Source organism: Neodiprion fabricii, chromosome 1 (genome assembly GCF_021155785.1).
Source record: "Neodiprion fabricii isolate iyNeoFabr1 chromosome 1, iyNeoFabr1.1, whole genome shotgun sequence".
NCBI lineage: Eukaryota > Metazoa > Arthropoda > Insecta > Hymenoptera > Diprionidae > Neodiprion > Neodiprion fabricii.
The window spans coordinates 2,369,230-2,391,122 of record NC_060239.1 but is presented as its reverse complement, the minus strand read 5'-3'; the positions used below and the strand labels follow the sequence as shown (position 1 = coordinate 2,391,122).

The 21,893-nt window shown below is 41.9% G+C and overlaps 2 protein-coding genes and 1 long non-coding RNA gene across 9 annotated transcripts in view; 2 read left to right on the top strand and 1 right to left on the bottom strand.

Annotated features, from left to right (window-relative positions):
• The window catches only part of LOC124175792 (neutral ceramidase), a 40,608-nt gene extending 27,456 nt beyond the window's left edge, over positions 1-13,152 (bottom strand). The window contains exons 1-8 of one of the 7 annotated variants that reach the window (XM_046556364.1): positions 13,136-13,152; positions 9,817-9,974; positions 5,940-6,108; positions 5,230-5,373; positions 4,206-4,382; positions 3,007-3,134; positions 2,574-2,772; positions 1,767-1,973 (exon numbers count right to left, since the gene is read on the bottom strand). In XM_046556364.1, the coding sequence (XP_046412320.1) occupies positions 1,767-1,973; positions 2,574-2,772; positions 3,007-3,134; positions 4,206-4,382; positions 5,230-5,373; positions 5,940-6,074 (990 nt within the window). In that variant the 5' untranslated portion in view covers positions 6,075-6,108; positions 9,817-9,974; positions 13,136-13,152. Of the gene's footprint in view, positions 1-1,766; positions 1,974-2,573; positions 2,773-3,006; positions 3,135-4,205; positions 4,383-5,229; positions 5,374-5,939; positions 6,109-8,253; positions 8,273-8,621; positions 8,962-9,816; positions 9,975-10,044; positions 10,228-10,253; positions 10,851-13,135 lie in introns of those variants that run through there. The other 6 variants (XM_046556329.1, XM_046556348.1, XM_046556355.1 and 3 more) reach the window with 6 other exon arrangements.
• Positions 326-1,533, top strand: LOC124175826 (cuticle protein 8-like). The gene is made up of 3 exons (XM_046556408.1): positions 326-371; positions 448-747; positions 1,120-1,533. The coding sequence occupies exons 1-3, from the start codon at positions 363-365 to the stop codon at positions 1,405-1,407; spliced, it is 597 nt and encodes a 198-aa protein (XP_046412364.1). The 5' UTR covers positions 326-362; the 3' UTR covers positions 1,408-1,533.
• An 887-nt stretch (positions 13,153-14,039) lies between the features above and the next one.
• On the top strand, positions 14,040-16,452 carry LOC124175838. Its single transcript, XR_006869251.1, has 3 exons — positions 14,040-14,622; positions 14,800-15,005; positions 15,078-16,452. It is a non-coding gene; the product is annotated as an uncharacterized LOC124175838 (long non-coding RNA).
• The last annotated feature ends 5,441 nt before the right edge of the window (positions 16,453-21,893 follow it).

Below are 21,893 nucleotides of genomic sequence, written 5' to 3'. Positions count from 1 at the left end.
CCGGGGGGCGTGGAGGCAAAAGGTATCTACAACGTCCTTCGGAAACGGCGTGCCTCCTCCACCTTCGCCGGACAATCGTGGTAACGCGGTGCAGAGGTAGTAGGGTTAAAGTGGCATGAGCTGCCCAACTGGGAGTTTTGCCGGAAAGAAACAAAACGATGTAAGACGGCAGTGAAAAAAACTGACGCAGTGTTACGGGAAGAAAAAACACCGACAAGGCCTTGAATTACACAACTGGTGATACACAGAAGGAGTCGTTACCGTGATCCGCGTACGCTGGACTTTTGCGCTATAAAAGCAACGCCCCGGACTTGAATGTCATCAGTCCGCTCCAGAACTGCTCCGTAAACACAAGCGCAATCATGTTCCGGGTTAGTAGAAGCTGCGGACCAGATCCTCGGCCACTCGAACCTCCAATTCATTCTCTATCTTCTCCTCGATTTTCAGTTCTTCGTCGTTGTCGCCATGGCCGCAGTCGCCACTGAGGCTAGTGTTCTCGGATACGAGGGTGCCGGGTACTCCGGACTTGCAGGCCACGGCTACGGAGGCTACGCTGGCTACGGAGGATACCCTGGCTACGGTGGATACGGCAACGCCGTGTCTCACGGAGCCGTTGTTGCCCCGGCCATCGCCGTCGCTCCGGTTGCCGTCGCCAAGGTTGGATACGGAGGATACGGAGGATACGGAGGATACGGAGGATACGGTGCTGGTTACGGCGCCGGTTACGAAGGTGCCCACGACAGCTACGTGAGTACATTTTTTCACAAAGCATTCCCCGAGTCGCCAGAAATTCATCCTGACGATACCTGACCCCAGTGGTCAGTTCCACTCTCTGAGTGAAGTATTCGACGTTGGTTGGTGTGACTTAAAACATCCCCTTATGTCATTGCTCATCGGTGAAGACTATGAACATTCGTTAATCTTTCGCAATGCGCAACCTTATGCCATTACGCCGACTAACGTCACTCTTCAGCACTGACGATGAAGAGCAACACACCAACCAGTGTCTTTTAGATCCGTGACAAAACAGTGGAACAACGTTGAATCTTGCACTAGACTGAACGAGCTAGTTTGTACTGTTTGACCTCTACCACTAACCGACCATCCCTTTTATTCAAGGCCTACCCAAAATACTCCTACAACTACGGAGTCCACGACCCCCACACCGGTGACGTTAAGAGCCAAGAGGAGGTCCGAGACGGAGACGTAGTCAAGGGTTCCTACAGCCTGAACGAGCCCGACGGTACAGTTCGCGTTGTCGAGTACACCGCCGATGACCACAACGGATTCAACGCCGTCGTAAAGAAAATCGGACACGCCGTCCACCCCGCCCCGACACCGGTTGTCAAGTACGTCGCGGCGCCAGCTCACTACGATTCCGGATACGGATACAACAAGTACTACTAAACGTTATCGGGGGCCGATAACACCGACGCGAATTTTGAACGGTTAAAACGATCTACATGTAAATAAATTATTCCAGCCTTAATGTATCAATGCGACAATAAAAGAAATGTTCTGTATTCCAATTAAGTACCTACTTTGTTGAACTGAAAACTTTATTTCGCATACTACTGCCGTTGAGGTAGTTCGACCATGGTGTGCAGCGTTACGTTCGGCCTTAAGTAGCGCCAGGGCGTGACGTGTGTGCACAATAAGTGATTGAGGGAAAAAAATTGTCGAATCATTGCGTGTGTCGGGTATATGAAGGACGTTCTGTAAAGTTTAATAATGGGTGTTTGTGAAATGCAAAGCGTATCACTCACCAGTGCCTTTTGGTACATTTTATTTGCTATCATGCTCGTACTTTCAAACATGTCTCTGCCGGGTCCTGATGCAAAACACATCTCGTGCTTACCGGGGCACGTGTCGGCGCCGGAGCAGGTTTCCCCTGTAAATTCGCATCTTGGTCCTCTCGTGTTTGGCGACACGTCGCCGAGATTCGTTGAGGCAAAAGCAGCCACAAAGGAACCCTGTCAAGCAAATAGGGGTGTCTGATATTTGGATACCAAGCCTGATTCGATAGTCCAATTTTCTGCCTTTTCATGTGATATTATGACGCAATCAGACAATTGTTTTACAAATTGTGTACGTGCGCGAGGTCGCGTTCTTATCGTGGTAGGTAACAAAGACTCTAAACCATATTACAGTGTCCGGAATTAGACATTCGTTATTGAATGCCAATGAATGAGAAAGTCAGAGTACATGGCAATTATTTATAAACGGATGAATTGAATTGGTTTTTGTTCAAAACGCTGCGTGCTTCCAGCCCTTTAAATGAATACAATCATCAATCCTGACGGGATGAGTACATCATTTTTTAAATGCTCTGTTCTTATTCGGCAGGAAATTACTAAAACACGAGTTCCAGTTAATGCTGATTCAAAATAATTCGACATTACGCCACGTCATTAATTATTCTGAGGTATAATATCACGAAAGTGGCTATTCGACTCATAATATTGTACATCGTCTTATTATCATCATTTATTATACTAATTAGAGGCAATTTTCTAGAGCCACGACTGTACATGAAATTGATATCAATCTGGCAATGAGAAATATGGGATTACCTTCCCAACCATGGAATTCTTGTTCATCGTTTTCTCAAACAGAATGGAGGCGTACCCGACATTGTCGCTGGATACAAGCTTGTTGGTGTTGTTCATGCTGGTCGGATGAACAGGGAACCAGTTAATTACACCTAGAGATCTGTCATCAGCGGCGATGAACTGGAGCTGAATCATTGTCTTGTCGACGTTGTACGCGTACCTGAAAAATATAGAGGAACGAGGTAAGTTTGAGTTGACGGAGACACAATCAACCCGATTCATTTGCAACAGCTATTTCGCTGTGTAGCATCAAATTCAGCTAATCTCTGCTTGTGTAAACAAGAGAGTCGTTTTACAGTAAAGGTGGGTAATGCTAGGAATATACACGTTGGTCACAATGGAGTAGCGTGCGACTCCATCGCTAGGTTGGACAAACAATAAACTCTCAACTTACTTGGCCCTTTCGGTTTCAGGATTATTCAGGTACGCTTTCGGACTTCTGTTTATGTTTGCGCCCATTAGCTCTCCTTGAGTAACGAAAATTCTCCCCGGCACAAGGGCGTCGTGAGCTCGTTCAATACTCTGTGGAGAAAAGGTTAATCCATCAGTCCTTAATCGAGGCAAGACATCGACAACTAATCCGATTACATTTCCCGGCTCCGTTTAGTCGTGAAAAACAGGGTGAACGATCCTGCGCATGAAAAATAACTGTTTGCAATAATCTTGACCGGATGTCAGTCATTCTAATTTTAACGCTATCGGCCTTACGAATATCGTTCGCATACTAAAGTGTCCAACGTCAGGCCAGACTGGTCGAACGTAATGGATTCATCCAGGGGGGTGACTTTGACAAATTGAAAAAATACACGTGTCGGTATTTTTTAATAGCTTTGCGAAAAAATTGAGTTTTATAACCCGGTAAAAAAATCTCTGATCCGAACGAAGATTCGAGCTCTATGCGAAAACTTTTTCGAAATCGTTCGTCATCGGTATTCGATGCAGGCAGATGAATGTAAATGATCGAATTACCACTTCCAGTGAAATTACGTACTAGCTCATTGTAATAACAAGGTTCAAAATTGATCGTTAATCTGATTTCCAAAAAAGCTTAAAATCTTAAAGTCGAAACTCCAATCCTCTGAATTTGAGAAATCATGACGCTATTTTTCTCCGACACGCATTCCTGTTCGAAATTAAAATAAGATCATTTAACAAATGTAATTGTTGAGATCTGACGATCAATGAAAAAAAAAAAAAAATGAAATTCACTCATGTCGGAATAAACCCAATGTGTTCATCTATCCGCTGAATATTTCAGCTGAAACTAGACCGCGATCACGGTGGAAGTAATTGATCGGAACCAACCTTCTCGAGACCTAGGGAAAAGGGACCCTCAAAATCCAGCATGATTTCAAAGGTCCGTCCTACAAAGGGAGCGCTTGAATCTCCCATAACAACCTTGAACCCAGTTCGATTGATTCTGGTCAAACCGTAATTTTAAAGCCAAAGTCCCCTGCGGGGTTCGGCAGGATCCGAAACCCTTGCCCTATTTGCGTTTACATAAATTCCCCAAGTGACGATGTTTCTCGCTGTTGATACAATGTATTCAAAGTTGAACGCGTCCCTTTTAAATGGCGCCGATGATGTCCTCACCTTTGTGATCCCGTTGACGATGGCGTTAAATGATTCTTGGACGAAGCCGAAAGTGGTGAGGTCAAAAAGGACGTCCATCATGTACCCCCCAGGAGCTGAGTGAGTGTGCGTACCGCTGATCATTACGTTTTTATCGCTGTACATATCGTCGAAACGCCCTGACAGCTTCTTCAATACCTGTAATTAGAATTGAACCTATCAATTGTCGTCGAACGTAAAACGAGTAACGACGTAGTTACAAGTTCCACCTGGTAATTCGTATACTGGGATCATTAAAACAAAAGTTCATCGGACTTTTCCACCGGAGCTGGGGGAAAATTTCGTTGATGTATTTTACACTGATACTCCAAACAGACGTTATTTCAGAAGTTATACACCTTCCATCAAGATTAGCGTTTCATTAACGAACTGTAATAATTTTATGTGTATCTAATCGTGTTTTCATTAGTCAATTAAAAATCGAATAAATCGTTTTCAGTTTCGTTGGGAAATTTCTTTGGTGATCGGAAATTTTTCAAAATAAATTAGGAGCAGTAGCTATCGCATTGCGGACCGATCAATGGTTTCTCTACCACGACGATGCAAGAAAATCCACGTGAAACCTGAGACCTTGTATTTGATTCATATAAATATGAGACCCGATTTGTTAGACCGTGATATTTGTTTCACGGTCAGCAAATATTGGCCAATCATATTTGTACAAGCCAACATAAACAAATTTACATACCATTTAGGATCAGGTTCTAAGCACGCTCCGGTAATCGTTTAGCACAGATTTTTCTGTCTAACAATAAGATACTAATTGCAAAAGCCTGATACATCGACCATGAAACAAAGTATCATCCAGCGCATAATTATGGCATTTTGGAAATTTATCGAGTCACTCTCGCAGCGATACATTTTTTGTCTTTTCATTTCAAGATGCGGGTAATGAGGAAACTCATCATAGCTGAATGAAACCAGCGTGACTGCACAGACCGTGAAAAAATATCATTGACCGTCGTGAATTAAGATGTTTGATTACCGCCAGCCTAACACCGTGTCCAATCATAGCACTGTCTACGCTGACGAAGACGAAACGTTCCTCTCCATCATCGATGATAAAAGCTCGGGAAAAAGTCCTGAGATGAAGTCCCGATCCCTTTTGCTCCGGCCTGGCATATCCCATCTGTAAATTTATTTTCACAACATTAGACGTTTGATCGTCAAAGGTGTCGCTTGTATCTCTTGCAATATCGCTTCTTACTCGAATATTGATGAAAAAGTGAACTCCAAGCTTGATGAATACTTAATTTCAAGCTCGAATTTACATCAAACGCGGCGTTAAAACGTGAGAAAACGAGCGAAACGCGGTTTTGCCTGATGCTATCCGCTGATATTTGACACTAATTTCCGTTTCCAAAATATCCCCCTCATGCAGTATCTAAACTCCGACCACATGCCTCGGCAATCTCTGCGGTTAAATTTTGATGAAATACCTTGAACACAAAGCCCATCTTCCCACCAGCTGTTTGGAGGTTGAGGCTTTTGTAAACTAAAGAGAATTCACGGATTCCTTTCAGCAAGACTGCAAGAAGGTTATCCAAGGTCCTCTAAGTTAGCAACTGTTTATTAATAAAATAGCAAAATAGTTGGCAATTTTTTCCATACATGCTCGAATACGAAGGCAATTTTACAACCCGTAACGCAGAGAAGCCTTCCGACTTCGATGAAAAGACACGAAAGGTCACTCACAAATACGATCTCGGCCACGGGTCCTGTGGTATCGGCAATCCCGACACCGACGTTGTACGACGCCTCCGCAGCGCACAATGCCGTTAACAAGAAGCATAGCTTTAGCAGCCGGTGAAACTTCAACATCGAATCCATCAAGCCCGGCTTAGCTTCCTGCAGCAGCTATTTACTGGAACGAGAAAAAAAATTAGAGTGAGAGCTGTGGTAGATACTTGAAAAGCTCGGAGGATCCTGGCGATTTTTTTCGTTACAGCCGTGAAATAAATTGGTGAGAATCCCCATTTCGTCCGGCTTCTTGGAAGGGATGTTCAGGCATGGAAGCGGGAATGAAGGAGGGCGTCGAATTACTATTGAGCGAATCCGCCAACGCACTCTTCCCATTTGGAAATTACTTTCGCGAAACAACAACGCTCCCTCAATTTCCTACCAGACTTCTATTTCTCTCGCCCTTTTCCCATAACTTTGGTCATCTGTATTTACTTCTGTTTTTATTTATCTTCCCCTTCCAAAATTATCTTGTCGCATCTTTCATCACACACTTCCCGAAAAATTGCTCAACAAGAATCTTATCAAGATACTTACGATTCTGACGTGACAATCTGTGTTTATTCGTTTTTTTTTTTTTTTTTTGTCACGCGCGCACGTCGATCAAAGACAGAATCAAGGACCTTCTTCCATCCTGCGGAGGATGTACTTTGGAAATAAATTTACGATGTTGGCAGGATAAAATGCGGATTTAACATAGATTTCTTTGTTTCGGATACGCTACTCGGTACAGCTACCTTCGCATGGCAATCCAGCTGAAGCCCCTTTTCGGAGAGACGGAACGAAGGGATGGTCTTTGCCCGAGAAATTGGCACAAGGAATTGACGTGTAATTATTCACTAAACCGATACCACTGCTACCTAAAAATCTCACTCTCTGTTCGACTGTGACGATATTAATGATCAAAGAGCGAAGTCAAGTGCGTAACGGTGCGTCTGCCCAAAAGCCAAATAGGTAACCATAATTGCATAAACGATCAGAGTCCGTCCATTAAATATTCAGACCGCAGGACAATAGCTTCGAGTTATAAAATTTGAAAATTTTCCGAGTCTTTTTTTCCTTTCCTATTTATAACGTAAGTCCCCAGTGAAAATCTTCTTTGCATATTAGAAGATACTCGGCATAATTTCCGCATGATTACGTATACTTATTACCTGTAAATATACTTCCGGAGAAACCTGTGAATCAATATTGCGAGTAGTGGACAAATGCAAACTGCACCGCGACCTCGCTTGAAACGCATAAAGAAAATAATAAGCCTGTTCATGCATCGACTGGTTGATGAATAAACTGTTGGCTGAAAGAGACATTGAATCGGCTCACCGTCACAAAGCGAGCAAGGAAAACATCCGTTACAGCCACACAAGAGCGGAAATGGTTCTCGGATATCCATAATACGACGGTGGCTTTATTTTTTATTCATAAATTTTACTCGCAAACCGCGATGAATGCGCAATACGAAAAGTTATTTTGTACGAATATTACGTGCCTCTGTATTTATAAACAGTCTCTTATTCCAAAAAATAATAGGGTAAATTGCCCGCACGTGCACGGGAAGATATTTTAGCTTCAAAGCGCCGAATTTCATTTTTCACATGTACCCTAATCGGCTTTCAGACTTTTTGTTGAGCTCGCGACTCGCATTACAATTATCCGACGATACGATATCCAGTATTACATAATACCGCCTCCTCATCTCAACCGGCGTACGAGGTATGAAATATTGAACTTGCAAGTTAATTATAAAACATCTGCATTAATGCGAATTATTCATAATCCGTTTGTATAAATACGTACGAGAGACGTAGTAAATTCTTCTCTATCTGGACGGATTTTCACGAAAATCCTATTAAATTCCAAAGAGTTGGAAGATGATTTTTTGTCTTCTTTTTCATTTCGCTGGGAGTTTATAATTACGGAAATACTCGAAACTCGACTTACAGACCCCGGCCATCGTAAGTGCGTAAAGCATGAAGCGTCAGCCTGGACGTTGAACATCGTCGTAAAAATGAGTCAAGGTAAAAACAATAAATATTTTTCACTACAGGTATGAGTGGGACGTTCACATTGGAAAGCTGAACAGGTTTTCGCTGTTAAAAATACGTACCTATAATAATATACTCTACCTTGCGATATAGCAGGTTGTAAGCATTTTACGCAAACTCACGTTATCCATTCAAGGGTTGAACGAGAGAGGAAGAAAAATGGAAACCAGAAGAAAATGAAAAACCAAAACAAAAACAGTCAATAGAAAATCGATCACAATTACCGCACTAGATGATCAAGTCCGAAACTGCTGAAACGTGCGGCGTCAAAATCTATACAACAATCCCGCCAACGATAAGCTCAAACAATAAATCAAAGCCGTGATGATCGCTATAAATGAAACGATTCCTGATAACGACAATGACGCAGAACCGAGTGTAAATTTCGTAATTTTTGTACCTCAGAAGACGACAGCTGACTATTGGATCGTCGGATGATACTTTATCAGATATATTATCGCGACGGGAAAGGGACAGAGTAACAGTTCAGCTCAAATTCTCTTCACAGTCAGCAGTGCCAGATCGGATTTCGGTCGGGTATTATCGCGGCAAATTATACGGCGTAGCTGTGCCTGCACAATTGTATACTTGCCGGTTATGCAATTATTCCTGTAATTCACGTTCTCCGTTGCAGAATTGGCAGAGCTTCAGAAATCGCGAGATGAAAGTCTGCGGTCGAGAGACTAGCAGAGTAATCGTGATCCTCTCATAAAGCTTTCAAAGTTCCTTTGTCCCGTGAACAGCTTAAAGTGGTCGGCTCGTCCTTCTCTGTTCTGGTCTGGTCGAATCCGGCCAATCAATTACCGGACACCGCAAGAACGTTCATAGTTATTTAAAGAAAAACTTGTCACGTGCCAAAGTCAAACCGTTGCGACGCGACGCAGAGAACGCGAATGTGAATGACCGGATCAGACCGCGAATAACAACCGAATGATTAAATCAACCGCGCTGCTGTTAATTCCACCGACAATTTTCACCGATGCTGTATCGTCTATAGTCATTTTAAATTCCACGAGGCGACAACAAGCCGGTAGTTGCCATGAATCATTTCTATTTATGAACTTTAGCTTATCATGAGAAATTGTCACAAACAAGGATGAAAAATGTCTCGTTGATATTGTTTTACAAGCTTTTTACGTCGAAGAAGATTGTCATCTCGATCAGGCTTCGTGTCTACGCTTAGCGCTTCACGTGCGCTGCTCGGCAGAATAGCACAAGCCTAAAACGCATGTGGAGTAAACGATAGTGTGCTCAAAGATGCATCAGGCTACCGCCGGAAGTTTGATACAACGTTCGAATCAAACGGCTGACCTAGAAACCCGATGCCTTTGTGCGCCGGACAACTTTTACTTTTTACCTACCAGCTACGGTCTTCACGATTACGTTAGTTGCATCGCAGTGATACGGAGATTAAGAATTCTTTACAACCTAACCGAGTTTCTGCGGCTCACGTCTCACCGGAACTTTTACCCGAGATAAAATACAGCCCTGATAATGTCGAGAATATTCAATTCAATGGCTTTCTTTGATCGTAACTTTACTAATGAATTAAATAGATTTCTTTCAAAAGGCGCGGTAATTGAATCGAATTATGGCGGAGGGAAGGGAGGGGAGGTGATGCTGATAAAGATTTTTGGTTAACAACCCTCGTGTCGAAGAGCTTGTCGGAAATTGGTTTATATTAGTCAAAAACGTGGGAGTAATCCATCGGCAGGTGTATAATTAATAAGAGTCGAGGCTTGTAGAAAAAAGTTGCACGAGGTAAATGTTCGGAGTCCCGCTCTTACCTGTAACGCGAATATAATCCTTTCTTGAAACGTGATTTTTCGAAGGTATCCGATGCATGGTCACGATCCTCACAAGATGTGAGCCTTGTACTCGGAGATTTGTCGGCAGTACGAGGACCGCGAGATTCTCAGCACTTCATATCTCGATCAACGTCACTCTGGAATTAATCTTCGTCAATAACAGTTCGACGAGGGAATTTCAATCAAGAGAATAAAATTAAATCACACATATACAAACAGAAGCTGTATAAGGCCAACGGTTACGAAGAGCGCGGTGACGCGACTGAATTTATATTATACACGTCAACTGTTAGAAAGCGAGTGTGATAATTCGTCGACTAGGTATACATGTACTGTAACACTTTTGGCTCTCATTCATTCCGCTGGTATTTTTATATCATTCTTTTTCACTTCTTCTTGCAACCAGTTTTCTTCACCTGTTAAAAATACCGGCACGGTTTCTAGGCCGACAACTCGGTCCTGAAATCGTCGGCGAATATTCACCGAGGTTCGGAACTATGCGATTATTATTCCCCCTCCGATGATTCTAGCTTCCGTAGCTAACTGTTAAATCCAACGACAAGGTGGCCGTCATCGCGTTGCGGTTGAATTAACTTCGATCAATATCACACCATGGTAACGGTACTCACACACGGTGGCTGATCATTGTTTTACAGTGTCTCGACCTCCGGTCACTTCGCCGTCTTTGCTCCCCAGTCACTCTGTCTTGCGGATCAACTTGATCTTGCGCCGGGAAAAAAAGGCGAAATCAACAAGCAAGCAAGAGTAATCGGAGCACTTTCACCTCTGCTTGAAACTGGTTCAACGAATCACCGATCGGGTTTTTGTCGCCCCCTGCTTCGAAGTCTCTCGCATCCTTTTACAGTGCCCGGGACTATTTCCGAACAGATTTCTGACCGACCGAGTATTATTATCAGAGATACACGTTACATTTTACCGCGGTTAAACTATCGGAAAGAATGACACGACAGCCGTCCACAACGCCGGCGTCACCTGGTCTGTTAAGCAGCGGAATCGGTATACGAGTCGCGAATAATGCGAGTGCGATGACGTCGACTACCTGCCACCGTCACGTAGGAGGAGAAAAAGGTAAAACCTGGGGAAGGGGCATGGTCGAGTAGCCCATCACCCTTCTCTACAATGACCATCAGCCTCCAGTGCATCTTGGACTGGAAACGGAATGCAGCTGGACCGGTGCACGGTGGTGGTGATGGACCTACAAAGGCCGATAAACGGGGGCAAAGTCGACTCTCCGTTGTTACGGTTCTGGGAGAAAAGAACCCGGAGAGTTAGAACTGGGAACGAAAAAAAAAAGACCACGATTTGGCGGTACCTGTAACCTTTCTCGTTTCGTAATGGTGTTATACCTGAAATATGCATTGCCTATAAGCGACTACTGGTTGTGATGAATTTTTGGTACGGAATTTGCATTTACGCGTAAAGTATGAAATGAGATATACGTACGTAATCCCTTCTCTTGGGACTTTCACTGCGAGTATATTTGGTATCGAGAATGTTAGAAAATAAGATTGCAGCTCGCTTTTCAAATTTGCATGACATGTGCATAGACAGTGTTAACGATTCTTCGACGGTTCGAGCGAAATCCATTTTGCGATATGGATGACGTACACGCGTCGTTTGCTTTCTGGTTCCAGGTATTTGTGCTACTTGAGAAGAATCTGTAAACAAGGATCGTGAAAACGGTGATAGAACTCCATGTATTTATATGGCGTAATTAACTACTGCGTAAACTTGATCACGCATCAGAAACGGCAAACGATAGCTTCGAAAGCAAGTTGATAATTAGGATGAAATTTCTCTGACGATGAGGGATTAGCACAAAACCCACTCGAGAAATTAAGTCAAGCGCTCATCTTCAACGTGGATAGAATTGGAACACGCTTAGCGTTTCTCATTCCGAAACTTTGGGTAGAGACGGATGGGCAAAAAATTGTAGTTTTTTTTTTAATCCTACGCCTGGGTGAGGTGACAAAGCTAATCTTAAGTCTGAGGATTTAATTGTCAACCAACCTTCCGACCATCTCATCAGCCGATGAATTATTCTGACTATTATTCAAGTCTATGTAACTTGCAGCTTTTACTTCAGCCAACACATTCGATAAATTACGACCAAGAGAAGAGGCAAGATTGTGCGATGTAACAGTGTCTCCGTTACCATACAGAGATCGTAATTGATTTTTGTGAAGGTAAAACTCAGTCGCTTGTTGGAAATTTATTGAAATATTCAAGTCAAATATTCTAGAGGGGATACAAATGCCTCCTGAATTTCTTTTTAGTTTCTAAAATTTGTCATTCGTTTCATCCGAGGAATGGATTTCACTTGAAACACCAATTGACTCCGATCGTCACCGTATTCGAGATACTTTCATCTGCAGATAATCGTAAACCAGTGTTTGAAACCTCTTGCGAAAACAGCTTCAGCCGAGATCAAAGAATTACGGTGTTATTGGAAAAGTGAAACGCAATCTCTGGATGATTTTGAAATTGCAAAGCGTTGGAATATCGCAACCTACGGTTACTTAATAAATAATGATTAAAAGCGCGAAGGACGCTTCGTTCCGCAAACATGTATGACAATATTTTTTTCACCGAGAGAGGTGGAGTCTCTTTTACCTACACGTAACGAATGCATACGAATCGTGCATACTTTCGCGCCGCGGTTCCTCGAGATTTATTGCACACCGTAATAAGTGGGTATAAGCTACAGCCGTAGAGATGTGCCAAACTCTGGACCACCAACATTACCATATTCATGCGATAATGCAGGTCGAGGAAACGTTTGCCGCATACGGCGATAAATCAGAGAGGCAAGAATTCGGTGTGGAAAGATATTGCAAAATGCGTGTAAGCTCCGGTTCAACATGCAGAATTCCAGGTCTAGGAAACCGTGACAGTTGATTGACAGTCGCAAAATTGCAGGCCTCGCATTATTCCCGCATTTTTTAATACTTTTAATATTGAATGTAAAGCGAATGTCGACGACGGTAGAACGACTCAAATGTCATTCCTTGCAATCGCAGAGAGTCAAATAATTTTTTCCCCTTTCTCACTTCTCCCACTTTGCATAATAATTTCACCATAAATCGTTAACCTCATTTTAAAAACGCAATTTGAGCGCAGTTTAAACGGGCTTGCTCAATAATCTACTCTGAACAGTTTGCTCATGTTCGACTCGTTTAAAAGTCACATCCTTCAAGTCATCCGTAAACCTCGAAGCCAAAAAAATTTTTATTTGTACGATATAAGTAACGAAATTCCACCGAATAAATGTACTCACTGCGCGACACGTGGAATTCCGTGGAAAAAAATTTCAATCTAGAACCACGTGTGCCTGGCTCGAAAAATGGGGCAAAACTGAAGAGTATGGAGAAAAATTTGTGATCGCTTACAGCCAACGCAGCTGTGTTTGACTGACGCAATGATAAACAATATTCTCATCACCTGAATACAGAGCGCAAATATTTTTTCCTCTATTATGCAAATAATGATTCACAAAAAAAAAAAAATATATTGAAGTTTGGATAAAATATAATCTATTGTCAGTGACAATTCACTTGACAAAAGGTTTGTTTTTCTGACCGGCGAAGGTACTCCAAACGGAGAAGGACCGTCTGTTGAACTAAGATGAAGTAAAAAGGAGCCAATCACTCCTCAGACACAAACATTAATCGTCGCCTCGAAATTCTATGAGCTTGAAAATCCTTGCCAGACTCATCGTACGCATCACATCCAGACAGATAACAGGGTCTGCTCTCTTCATTAACACGTTAGATAAAGATCCATGAGGTCTGAACGGAGAATTCCCCACACCACTTGGACTCTCCCATTTATCGTCAGCTAAGAAAACGAACGTCGGACTGAAAAAATAAGACAGCTCTCTGCGAAGCTATGGCAAAAGCCTGTATCGGGAAATTGAACGAGAGCCAGTATTGTGCTCGGCACAATCAATTCGAAGATACTTTCTTCGACGGGCAGTCGTCGGCCCGCATGCAAGAGAAAGAGAAAGTAAAAGTGTTTCCGTTGCGCCACCATTCACGGTTGTATCATTTCCCAGTCGGCACAAAATTGCCGCCAATCGTTTCAACGCCGCATGCCAGCCGCTCCACCCGCATGTCAATCAGCATTTATCGTTAGACGAGGAAGCTCGACCACTAATATATTTTGTGATGGTAATTCATTTTTTTTTTTTTTTATCAATTTATCATTTCCGATGCAGGCTCATATTTTTCCCCATGAGATAGATATATTCTCCGTTTTCTGCTGGTTATATTTCTATGGGCATGAAAAGGGGAAGCAGTTTCCCCTGACGTAACGGATGACGTGCTTCTTAATTATTTTATATTTTGTAGTTATTATTATTATTATTATTGTTATTATTGTTGTTGTTATTCATTTAAACTCTTAGTCAGCGGCCATTCCCCATTTGAGTGCGTTTTCATTGACGACCCACTCAGACACTAATTCGTGTGATAATGGCTTTCAGCTGTGCTATATCGTCACCTTTTACCATGGTCTGTAGGGTCGACCGTTTGTCGACCGGACTGCTGATGATGATTTTCATGCAAGCAGACTACCATAAATTGATTCTCGCCATCATGGCATTTCGTTAGATAATATATCGCTGCAAATTTATAATCATTTTATTTTTAACGAACGGGGTTTCTTGTCTTAGCATATCTACCTATTTCTACGTTCGCAATTTGTTCAAAGATTCAGGATAATCGTTGAAGTAATTCGAGGGAAATAAAAGAAACTACAATACAGGTACTTCGAATGAAACAGTATATTTATTGATAGATATGTGAGCATGCGTAGCACGTTTATAGAATAATCGAAAAATTATGCTGTTGTGCAAACGCGAATCGGTTTCCGGGATCAAAAGTTATGTATATCGTATGAATGCGTGAACGGGTTATTTGCTTCTTTCGATTTATGTTACAGAGTTGTGAGCCTTGAGTGAGGTCTGACAAACAGGCGAGTCACGGAAAATTTTCAAGTGTACAGCATCGCAGTACTTGGAATACCGAAACCTCAGCACGTACGCTGGAAGATCTTGAATTTAGATTGACTGACAGGCAATACTGAGCAACCTATGTTACGTCGTACTCGTACAGCATCATCAAACGATGAATTATTGGAGATCTGAAGTGAGTACAGCATACGGAATTTCACAGCTACGACGTGTATGAACCGATATAGACTTGTGTTTAATTTTCCAGAATGTCACGTGCATGTGTAGCCAAGATTTGGCAGTATGGAGAACGTCGATTGCATTTTTTACTGGAGAATGATAAATTCGCGTCAAGTTCATCGGCTGGAAGTCTTCAACACGAACGCCTGATGTCGAGCAGCACAAGATGAATGAACACTGCAAATCACACGGATTTCAATGGAAGAAGGTCCTGAATAAGTGGCACGGAAGACATATAACAGTGATCAAGCGTTTATCGTTAAACTGAGCAGATTCAAAATATCTGAAAATGTGCTTAAACGATTTGCTTGGGAAACCACGTTCAGTTCAATTTAGTTAACGTTAGTTGGATCGTGGAGGTGAAAATTTATGTGCGTGATATTGATAGGTGTTAATTAGTTGATTAGTTAGTACGTTACCCTATAATCTGCATAGTATCATCAATCATGTATTTCTAATTACATATTTTGTACTGATATGAATATGGGAAATGATGCCAAAACTGTGTTGTATGAATGCTCTCTGATTAATTATTGATACGAAGGTCGCGACGAGTCTGGAAACGCGTCTCAAACTGATTCTAGGACCATTGGTTCTTCGCCGCAAAAGACACGGAATGAATCGAACACCTGTAAGATTTTTACGGACAAAGTTTAGCTACTTATTTTTTTCGATAGAGAACCGTTGCGTAGTCTGAGCTCGCCGCGAACGGCGTATTACAATATGTCGTGATTTTTGCCCAAAATTTTGACGATTTTTGATAACGCTGGAAACAATTCTTTCATGCACTTTCATACACACGTAATTTTGAGATAAAAATCGATTGCGCGCAGTCCGAACACGCCGCGCGCAATGGGTCAAGAGATTCAGCCGACAAACAAGAAAATCTTGCGGTATTATCAGTTGTTGGTCCTTTGCGATTGTATATACCCATTCTTCATTTTGGAGGGTCCGATAAGAGTACAAACTTCGCAAAGACAGCAAGTTTTACCTAACAAAGAACGGTTCAGAAGTACCATTCAAAATACAAAGAAAATTTTGGCTGGGTCTCGACAAGGTGATAGAGAAAAGTCATAAATTCATAGCTCAAAGTTTCGATTTATTCAGTATGACTTAATTCTAGTACAAGTGTTCCTGTGTCAGTGTGTAGTTATTTAACACGTTAACAGATAGAGCTAGAGTAAAAGACTAAGGAAAAGCTATAATATCATTGAATATATGATAAGTAATCTAATTATTGGATGAGAAAATATGTGTGCAATATACACTGTCATGGGCAGACCATGAAAAATATTATATCGGATGATTATAATCATAGTTTGAGTACACAGCTCAAATTTCGGCAGAGGTACGCTAGCGAGGAATGTCTGCACGAACGATGAATGTTGTATAATATTGTATGGTCATTGGTTTAGGTGTGCTGAATATTACAAATACATAAATTTAGTTTAAACAATATTACTTTTGTCTATCCTGAACTCTTGATCGCTTTCTTATATGGATATCTTTTTCACACTCTTAAGGATACAATAAATTTGACGATGGTGGCTCACATCACCTCTAGAAAATGAAATATTTCACTCCAGCAGTAAGTAAGGCTAACTCCTTTGCATTTTTGGCGGAAATTTTCGAGACTTTGAAAAGTGCTGGAATGAATGAATTGTAGCACTACTCCGACGTAATTTTGCGTAAGAAATCGATTGGGCGCAGTCCCAATACGCTGCGATCAACGCATCAAAAGTTAGAGCCAAAAAACGAGAACCAGTGTTTTCGACATTTTTCAGCAGGTGCTTTTTCCTTCGTAACTTCTCTCCTGTTGATCCCACGCTCTTTTCGCTGCGTTTTCTGAGTTCCTGGTGGTCCAATTAGTCAGGTAAGGGTCGTTAGAATCGAATCCGAGACCAAAAATTTTTCGGTCGAAAATTGAAAAAAAAGTAAGGCTAACCCCTTTGCATTTTTGGCGAAAATTTTCGCGATTTTGAAAAGTGCAGGAATCAATTCTTTCTGGCACTATTCCGACGTAATTTTGCGTAAGAAATCGATTGGGCGCAGTCCCAATACGCTGCGATCAACGCATCAAAAGTTAGAGCCAAAAAACGAGAACCAGTGTTTTCGACATTTTTCAGCAGGTGCTTTTTCCTTCGTAACTTCTCTCCTGTTGATCCCACGCTCTTTTCGCTGCGTTTTCTGAGTTCCTGGTGGTCCAATTAGTCAGGTAAGGGTCGTTAGAATCGAATCCGAGACCAAAAATTTTTCGGTCGAAAATTGAAAAAAAAGTAAGGCTAACCCCTTTGCATTTTTGACGAAAATTTTGGCGATTTTGAAAAGTGCAGGAATAAATTCTTTCTGGCACTAATCCGACGTAATTTTGCGAGAGAAATTGATTGGGCGCAGTCCCAATACGCTGCGATCAACGCATGAAAAGTTAGAGCCAAAAAACGAGAACCAGTGTTTTCGACATTTTTCAGCAGGTGCTTTTTCCTTCGTAACTTCTCTCCTATTGATCCCACGCTCTTTTTGCTGTGTTTTCTGATTTCTTGGTGGTCCAATTAGTCAGGTAAGGGTCATTAAAATCGAATCTAAGACCAAAAATTTTTGGTCGAAAAATGAAAAAAAAGTAAGGCTAACCCCTTTGCATTTTTGGCGAAAATTTTCGCGATTTTGAAAAGTGCAGGAATCAATTCTTTCTGGCACTATTCCGACGTAATTTTGCGTAAGAAATCGATTGGGCGCAGTCCCAATACGCTGCGATCAACGCATCAAAAGTTAGAGCCAAAAAACGAGAACCAGTGTTTTCGACATTTTTCAGCAGGTGCTTTTTCCTTCGTAACTTCTCTCCTGTTGATCCCACGCTCTTTTCGCTGCGTTTTCTGAGTTCCTGGTGGTCCAATTAGTCAGGTAAGGGTCGTTAGAATCGAATCCGAGACCAAAAATTTTTCGGTCGAAAATTGAAAAAAAAGTAAGGCTAACCCCTTTGCATTTTTGACGAAAATTTTGGCGATTTTGAAAAGTGCAGGAATCAATTCTTTCTGGCACTACTCCGACGTAATTTTGCGTGAGAAATCGATTGGGCGCAGTCCCAATACGCTGCGATCAACGCATCAAAAGTTAGAGCCAAAAAACGAGAACCAGTGTTTTCGACATTTTTCAGCAGGTGCTTTTTCCTTCGTAACTTCTCTCCTGTTGATCCCACGCTCTTTTCGCTGCGTTTTCTGAGTTCCTGGTGGTCCAATTAGTCAGGTAAGGGTCGTTAGAATCGAATCCGAGACCAAAAATTTTTCTGTCGAAAAATGAAAAAAAAGTAAGGCTAACCCCTTTGCATTTTTGGCGAAAATTTTCGCGATTTTGAAAAGTGCAGGAATCAATTCTTTCTGGCACTATTCCGACGTAATTTTGCGTAAGAAATCGATTGGGCGCAGTCCCAATACGCTGCGATCAACGCATGAAAAGTTAGAGCCAAAAAACGAGAACCAGTGTTTTCGACATTTTCCAGCAGGTGCTTTTTCCTTCGTAACTTCTCTCCTGTTGATCCCACGCTCTTTTCGCTGCGTTTTCTGAGTTCCTGGTGGTCCAATTAGTCAGGTAAGGGTCGTTAGAATCGAATCCGAGACCAAAAATTTTTCGGTTGAAAAATGAAAAATAAGTAAGGCTAACCCCTTTGCATTTTTGACGAAAATTTTGGCGATTTTGAAAAGTGCAGGAATAAATTCTTTCTGGCACTAATCCGACGTAATTTTGCGAGAGAAATTGATTGGGCGCAGTCCCAATACGCTGCGATCAACGCATGAAAAGTTAGAGCCAAAAAACGAGAACCAGTGTTTTCGACAATTTTCAGCAGGTGCTTTTTCCTTCGTAACTTCTCTCCTGTTGATCCCACGCTCTTTTCGCTGCGTTTTCTGAGTTCCTGGTGGTCCAATTAGTCAGGTAAGGGTCGTTAGAATCGAATCCGAGACCAAAAATTTTTCGGTCGAAAATTGAAAAAAAAGTAAGGCTAACCCCTTTGCATTTTTGACGAAAATTTTGGCGATTTTGAAAAGTGCAGGAATCAATTCTTTCTGGCACTACTCCGACGTAATTTTGCGTGAGAAATCGATTGGGCGCAGTCCCAATACGCTGCGATCAACGCATCAAAAGTTAGAGCCAAAAAACGAGAACCAGTGTTTTCGACATTTTTCAGCAGGTGCTTTTTCCTTCGTAACTTCTCTCCTGTTGATCCCACGCTCTTTTCGCTGCGTTTTCTGAGTTCCTGGTGGTCCAATTAGTCAGGTAAGGGTCGTTAGAATCGAATCCGAGACCAAAAATTTTTCTGTCGAAAAATGAAAAAAAAGTAAGGCTAACCCCTTTGCATTTTTGGCGAAAATTTTCGCGATTTTGAAAAGTGCAGGAATCAATTCTTTCTGGCACTATTCCGACGTAATTTTGCGTAAGAAATCGATTGGGCGCAGTCCCAATACGCTGCGATCAACGCATGAAAAGTTAGAGCCAAAAAACGAGAACCAGTGTTTTCGACATTTTCCAGCAGGTGCTTTTTCCTTCGTAACTTCTCTCCTGTTGATCCCACGCTCTTTTCGCTGCGTTTTCTGAGTTCCTGGTGGTCCAATTAGTCAGGTAAGGGTCGTTAGAATCGAATCCGAGACCAAAAATTTTTCGGTTGAAAAATGAAAAATAAGTAAGGCTAACCCCTTTGCATTTTTGACGAAAATTTTGGCGATTTTGAAAAGTGCAGGAATAAATTCTTTCTGGCACTAATCCGACGTAATTTTGCGAGAGAAATTGATTGGGCGCAGTCCCAATACGCTGCGATCAACGCATGAAAAGTTAGAGCCAAAAAACGAGAACCAGTGTTTTCGACATTTTTCAGCAGGTGCTTTTTCCTTCGTAACTTCTCTCCTATTGATCCCACGCTCTTTTTGCTGTGTTTTCTGATTTCTTGGTGGTCCAATTAGTCAGGTAAGGGTCATTAAAATCGAATCTAAGACCAAAAATTTTTGGTCGAAAAATGAAAAAAAAGTAAGGCTAACCCCTTTGCATTTTTGGCGAAAATTTTCGCGATTTTGAAAAGTGCAGGAATAAATTCTTTCTGGCACTAATCCGACGTAATTTTGCGAGAGAAATTGATTGGGCGCAGTCCCAATACGCTGCGATCAACGCATGAAAAGTTAGAGCCAAAAAACGAGAACCAGTGTTTTCGACATTTTTCAGCAGGTGCTTTTTCCTTCGTAACTTCTCTCCTGTTGATCCCACGCTCTTTTTGCTGCGTTTTCTGAGTTCCTGGTGGTCCAATTAGTCAGGTAAGGGTCATTAGAATCGAATCCGAGACCAAAAATTTTTCGGTCGAAAAATGAAAAAAAAGTAAGGCTAACCCCTTTGCATTTTTGACGAAAATTTTGGCGATTTTGAAAAGTGCAGGAATCAATTCGTTCTGGCGCTATTCCGACGTAATTTTGCGTAAAGATCGATTGGGCGCAGTCCCAATACGCTGCGATCAACGCATCAAAAGTTAGAGCTAAAAAACGAGAACCTGTGTTTTCGACATTTTTCAGCAGGTGCTTTTTCCTTCGTAACTTCTCTCCTGTTGATCCCACGCTCTTTTCGCTGCGTTTTCTGAGTTCCTGGTGGTCCAATTAGTCAGGTAAGGGTCATTAGAATCGAATCCGAGACCAAAAATTTTCCGGTCGAAAAATGAAAAAAAAGTAAGGCTAACCCCTTTGCATTTTTGACGAAAATTTTGGCGATTTTAAAAAGTGCAGGAATGAATTCTTTCTGGCACTATTCCGACGTAATTTTGCGTAAGAAATCGATTGGGCGCAGTCCCAATACGCTGCGATCAACGCATGAAAAGTTAGAGCCAAAAAACGAAAAACAGTGTTTTCGACATTTTTCAGCAGGTGCTTTTTCCTTCGTAACTTCTCTCCTGTTGATCCCACGCTCTTTTCGCTGCGTTTTCTGAGTTCCTGGTGGTCCAATTGGTCAGGTAGGGGTCATTAGAATCGAATCCGAGACCAAAAATTTTTCGGTCGAAAAATGAAAAAAAAGTAAGGCTAACCCCTTTGCATTTTTGGCGAAAATTTTCGCGATTTTGAAAAGTGCAGGAATCAATTCTTTCTGGCGCTACTCCGACGTAATTTTGCGTAAGAAATCGATTGGGCGCAGTCCCAATACGCTGCGATCAACGCATGAAAAGTTAGAGCCAAAAAACGAGAAACAGTGTTTTCGACATTTTTCAGCAGGTGCTTTTTCCTTCGTAACTTCTCTCCTGTTGATCCCACGCTCTTTTCGCTGCGTTTTCTGAGTTCCTGGTGGTCCAATTGGTCAGGTAGGGGTCATTAGAATCGTATCCGAGACCAAAAATTTTTCGGTCGAAAAATGAAAAAAAAGTAAGGCTAACCCCTTTGCATTTTTGGCGAAAATTTTCGCGATTTTGAAAAGTGCAGGAATCAATTCTTTCTGGCACTACTCCGACGTAATTTTGCGTAAGAAATCGATTGGGCGCAGTCCCAATACGCTGCGATCAACGCATCAAAAGTTAGAGCCAAAAAACGAGAACCTGGGTTTTCGACATTTTTCAGCAGGTGCTTTTTCCTTCGTCACTTCTCTCCTGTTGATCCCACGCTCTTTTCGCTGCGTTTTCTGAGTTCCTGGTGGTCCAATTAGTCAGGTAAGGGTCGTTAGAATCGAATCCGAGACCAAAAATTTTTCGGTCGAAAAATGAAAAAAAAGTAAGGCTAACCCCTTTGCATTTTTGACGAAAATTTTGGCGATTTTGAAAAGTGCAGGAATAAATTCTTTCTGGCACTATTCCGACGTAATTTTGCGAGAGAAATTGATTGGGCGCAGTCCCAAT